This window comes from Hippoglossus stenolepis, chromosome 8 (assembly GCF_022539355.2).
Source record: "Hippoglossus stenolepis isolate QCI-W04-F060 chromosome 8, HSTE1.2, whole genome shotgun sequence".
Taxonomy (NCBI): Eukaryota; Metazoa; Chordata; class Actinopteri; order Pleuronectiformes; family Pleuronectidae; genus Hippoglossus; species Hippoglossus stenolepis.
The window spans coordinates 24,346,066-24,351,848 of NC_061490.1; the positions used below are offsets into that span (position 1 = coordinate 24,346,066).

General features: G+C 40.8%; 1 protein-coding gene across 1 annotated transcript; it reads left to right on the forward strand.

The window, feature by feature from the left end:
- The first annotated feature begins 1,809 nt into the window (after positions 1-1,809).
- arl4aa (ADP-ribosylation factor-like 4aa) lies at positions 1,810-5,085 on the forward strand. Its single transcript, XM_035164637.2, has 2 exons — positions 1,810-2,192; positions 3,451-5,085. Exon 2 carries the CDS (start codon positions 3,543-3,545, stop codon positions 4,143-4,145), a length of 603 nt encoding a protein of 200 aa, XP_035020528.1. The 5' UTR covers positions 1,810-2,192; positions 3,451-3,542; the 3' UTR covers positions 4,146-5,085.
- Positions 5,086-5,783: the final 698 nt, after the last annotated feature.

Here is a 5,783-nt window from a genome sequence, read left to right on the forward strand (position 1 = left end):
CCATCAGAAGTTGTGTTATTGTTTGGTTGTGATCATAAACTGGACAGAAGCAGAGAAATCAGACACATCCCTGTGGTGAGAGGAGTCATGAAGTTCACCGACATGATGAAGCCGACCGGTCGACGGACAGCTGCTGCCTCTGAACCCCAAGAATTATAAACATGTGAAGCCTGCACATGTTTGAAGCGTGTGTGTAATCGCTGCACATATGTGTTTAATGAGTCATCCGTGACTCGGACTTCAACTCAGGGACTAAATATAAAATGAAAGAAATATCACAGCCATGTGTTGCACTTATTTTAACCACATGTTTTCCTTTCATATACTCAACGTCATTAAATCTCCCATCAGGGGTTTGTTTTATCATAATTAAAGATTTAGTTATATCTACGTGTGTCTTTTGTTCTGCACAGTGAAGCAGGAACAGGAAAAACAAATGAAGTAACAGGAAAAAAGGAAAAACTGATTTGTAAACAAAGAGTTTTCTATAGAATCGTGTACCCGTCTGAAAATGGGGAGTTGTTTCAGTTGTGTTCGTAGGAGCTGTCATCCCATAATAAACAGTACTTTGTCCAAACAGCTTATTAAATTCTGTAGTTTTATTCTTAATCGGATGGAAAAGTTAAGAAAACATTAGACTTACACACAGATTATGTTTCCTGCTTCCAACTAAAGTTCTTATTTCAACTCAAACTATGATAATTTCCTAAATCCAACCAAGTCTATTTGTCTAAATCTAACTAAACACAATACTTTATTAGTAACTTGATGTTGTTCTTTGCTTTTTCACTTTAACTTAACTTATCAACAGCTAATATAAACTTAAAGTAGGTCAACATTGTATTGTTTTCATTTAAATACGTGGCTGATGCCTGATTCTACTTTATGAAATCTGTTGAATGTCAGTTGATGAAACTTTGTTCATGTTGTGAGTCTGTGTGTAAATAAACAGAAGTGGAGTTCAGACACTGAGGTTTTGTGAAGAGCCAGTGACTGAGTGTTATTGTCCTTCATGCCTGATCTGTGCTGCTCTTCCTGTTCTCTGACCAATCAGTTCAAACCAAAACACAAGGCTGAATGGGGCGGTGCACACACACACACAAACACACACACTCACACACACAAAGACACACACACACAAACACAGGAAGGCTGACTGGCTGAGCTGAATCAACGGTAAGTTGGATTTTTACTTTTAAACGTCAACATTTAATGATAACAGAGTTTCGTCTTTACTTACTTAAGTGGAAACCTAATTTAAAAATGTGTTTTCAGATATTTAAACTGCAAATAGTTTAAAAAGCTGAAAATCTGCAGCTTTGTACTTGAGATAAAATGTATCATAGAAATGTAAAAAGCACATTTTCAGAAATACTTTCACTTTCACACAAATACAGTCATGTATTTGTGTAAAGTACAAGTACCCACCTCTACTCCACTTTATTTGACTGTATGATGTTATATGAAAGAGTTTATAAAACACGATTCTGTTAGAATATGTGAGTAGACTTCTACAGAAATGTAGATTTTTTTAAAACAGCTACTACTTTAAGTCTATTTTCCTGATCAATATTTTTGGCAAAGTCATTATTTGATTTGTGATTGACAGGAAAATAATCAGGAAATGTTTGGATAACTGAATAATGTTTTTTTTTAAATAATATTTATCAAAATTGTTTGATTTAAAAAGATGGGTTTTGAGACGGGATTTGAAAATGAAGAGAGAATCTTTCAAGAGTATATTTTACACAGCAGTATTATTACCTAATATAATATACATAATATAATTCTAATGAAAACTCATTAAAGTGAAGTGTCACGAGACACTGGAGCAACAGGTGATCCCGGGCAGACCCGTGACTGACAGCCCGTGTTAGCCAATCAGCCGAGAGAGAGGCGAGCACGCGCACCAATCACAGACGTCCGCAGTGTCCGTGTGGGCGTGGCCCGGGAGCAGACTCCCAGCAGCGGAGTCCTCGGCTGCAGAAACACGCGGGACGCAGAGGACACAGGCTGCGTGTCTCTCACTGTCTCTCTCTGTCTCACCCACCCACTGTCCCACTGTCTCCGGTCCTCAGCGACCTGTCTTCTTGGACGTGGCCCGGAACAGGACGCCGGAGCCCGGGTTGGATCCAGGTGCAGCCGCTGCAGAGGACCGCGGGTCGTGGTGCTGCTGCTCAGATGAGTCTCTGGTAGGTGACCTGTGTTCTTCACTGCTACAGGAAACATGCACGAGTCCACCTGACACGTCTGTGTGTGTGTGTGTTGTGTTTATACACAACACACAACACACACACACACAGTTTCATCTTTAATATACAGTCCAGCGTGTTTTATTACAGTAACACCACCAACAGGGCCTAACAGGGATTAAACCTTGATACTATATGTGGTAAATTCATTTTTAATCTCTACATTTTGGTCCTTTAACAACATTATTTACTATTTAAATTCAAAATAAGCACAACAATGTAACTGTTGGTGTAAAATGAAGTATGTAGAAGTACTACTTTGGGTACTGTTGGAGTAATATCATCATAGTATTGATCATATTATCAATATGTCACAGTAGATCCAGGATATATCTGCTCTTCCTCGTTGTGCTTCCGGCTGCGTTGGTGACACACGTGTGGACTTTGTTCTGGGTGTGAAATGAAAAGATAAAGATGGATGTTCACATTAATAAGTATTTGCTATTTCGCATTGACGCGTCGTTGTTATTCCGCAAATGTCCCGACATGTTGTCCTTGCATATTTTGTTTCATTTCCTCAAAAGCAAATACTGTCTGTACTCTAATAAGGTTTTTATTGCCACTAGAGGGCGACTGAACAAGTTTAAAACACCACATCATCAGCATATAAAGTTTTTTATGGTGAATGTGTTCATTATCATTTGTCTGTTTACACACCCGGAAGTAAAAAAAACAGGATTAGTATTCATTTTATGAAGTTTTTCTAGGTTGTCAAATGTAAAAAAATATTGTTGTTGCTTTCCTGAGCTCTGGTTTGGTCTCCACACACTTTAAGCTTGTTTCCACTGTGTTTAAAATCGAGTCCAGGACTTTATCTGTTGTCATTCAGTTGCTTGATCAAGGTGCTTTTCCTTCTGAAAACCTAAATCTGAGCTAAAAGTTTCCTAAAAACTGATGTGAACTTTATTTGTGTGTCAACTGTGGTCGACACAAATCCCATTACAATGTTTAATCCAGCTCTAAAGTGAGAGTGTGTAGCTTTTTGAGGACCTGACACAATCGTGACTCAAAGGTTGTGTTGCTGCAGCTGTGTGAGCAGACGCTTGTTGTGTGTCTGACTGTGTAACTTACATCATCTAAGTTGATGCTGTTGGTTCCAGCCGCTGTGGTTTCTCAGTCACTGTTGCATCGTCTCACTTTTTAAATGCTCCTTCTTCTGTGTTATTCACCCACAATAACACGTGCTGTGTATTTTCAGGTAATTGCTGCATCATTGTGGAATACAAGCGACTCTCTGCTGGACATTTGGATCAAACCTCCCTCATCACAAATCCTTCCCCATGAGGAAAGATGGGGAATGGATTGTCGGAACAACCTAGCTTCCTTTCCACTATCCCGATCTTCCAGTCGTTTCACATCGCCATCCTCGGGCTGGACTCTGCGGGGAAGACCACCGTTCTGTACCGGCTGCAGTTCAACGAGTTTGTGAACACGGTTCCCACGAAAGGTTTCAATGCGGAGAAGGTGAAGGTTTCTCTCGGCGGCCACCGGACTGCCACCTTCCACTTCTGGGACGTCGGCGGTCAGGAGAAGCTCCGCCCCCTGTGGAAGTCGTACACGCGATGCACGGATGGCATCATTTTCGTGGTGGACTCTGTGGACGCAGAGCGCATGGAGGAGGCCAAAACAGAGCTCCATAAAATCGCCAAGACCTCCGAAAACCAGGGGGTGCCTCTGCTCGTAGTCGCCAACAAACAGGACTTGAGAAACGCGCTGGGATTGGACGAACTGGAGAAGCTGCTGGCGCTGAAAGAACTGGGCCCGGCGACTCCGTGGCACCTGCAGCCGGCCTGTGCCATCATCGGAGACGGACTCAGGGACGGCCTTGAAAGACTCCACGACATGATCCAGAAAAGGAGAAAGATGCTTCGGCAGCAGAAGAAAAAGAGATAATTATTTGGTCCCGAGACGACGAACTTGTCTTCTGTTTTATGTGAAGGAAACGTAAAAAGGATTGTCCCCCGGGTGGAATCGAGCTTTCACTCGACACGCTGAGTTTTATCAGTCCGTAACTTTTAGGATTCCCGCCCGTGGTCTTGTGTTGATGCTGTTGACGAGGAAGTGACACGTAAAAGGAATACAGTACGAAGACGAGAAGGTTCTAGACATGTGTGGATGTGTGATGAAGAGTTTATATGGACTAACGGCGGGTTCGGGGGTTTGGAAAGGTGGTGGAAGTTGTGCTAAGGGTGGTGTTATGTTTCACGAGATAGCGGCTGTTCCAAAAAGTATTACCAAAAATAATTTAAGAGAAGGTTTGGACTTTTTTGAAGGTTTTGCTTTGGTTCATGATTCCACATTGTAACACCAGGGGGGGGCCAGACAGACGAACGCAAGTTTTATATGAACTGTTTTATATGATGTAAATTTTTTTTTACACTGGACTTTCTTTGAGGAAGAAGAGTATTATCTCGCATTGCCGCATTATTATGGACTTGCTTGCTGTCTAATACTGTAACTGTTGATTTTTTTAAAAAAAGCACTTTAGATTATCACTTCTTAATATGAAGTTTACAGTTTCTAAATAGAGAATGTTGTGTTGGACTTTACAGGAAATGTTTGGGCAAAATGCGACAGACTCTGCTGTAAGGCTGCTCCTCGTCGGCCATATTGTCATTAGACATACATGCATTAAGTTTTGCTCAATAAAAGATATTTAGAACAAAGTTGACATTGGTAGCTGTTATAATGTCCACTGTGCTATTCAAGAAAATCAGGTACATAACGATTAGTTGTTTGTTCCAGAAAATGGTTGAGAAATGTCTGTTTCCAGAAACCCCCACGATGTCTTCAAATGTCTTGTCTAGTCTATAAATCAAAGATATTCACTAAACTGTCTTTCACATGATTCATTTTAATCGATTATCAAAATAGTTCGCAATGATTTTAGTAGTCGATTATTGGTTTTACTTCACTCAGGACGACTTTGCTGCTAACGTCCCACATCTTCGTACCAAAACAACGTAACATCACTAACTTTCTTTACTGATCGGTCAAGACAGTATGGAATAGGTCAATACTGATAATGAGTGCCCCCTGCTGGATCACGATGTAAACTACTTCAGACAGTCTGATGCGCTTCTAGACTTTAGATTTTAAATCTAAACCGATCGTTACAGTTCCTCCACGGTGGAATGAATGTTTGAAGTATGAATAAAAGGTGACACCTCTACAGGTAATATTTAATCTTAAATTCATGTGAGAGCGTAGTTTGAGATTATTTCAATCTGCAGAATCTGATTATTAAGATTTATATTTATTCGCGATATATATAAAAATACTTTTCTGCTGAACTGCTGACTTCACATGACTGTTCAGTTGCATCAGATTGTGATTCACGGGCTCTTCATAAGAACACACTTCATGCTCCTCTGGCCTGTAATTATCACGTCCTCTCTTTCACTTTAAGCGTCTTGCTCAATGGTTGTGTCGACACAGGAGCACACCCTGAACTCGCAGCTCCCTTTGACTGACTGTGTCTACGTGCATGTGGAGCTTGGCTTCTTCTATTGTAGCTTTTCCCATCAAATC

Bases quoted from the DNA above. Each gene is read 5' to 3' on its own strand.
- arl4aa (XM_035164637.2), top strand. From the start codon at position 3,543: ATGGGGAATGGATTGTCGGAACAACCTAGCTTCCTTTCCACTATCCCG.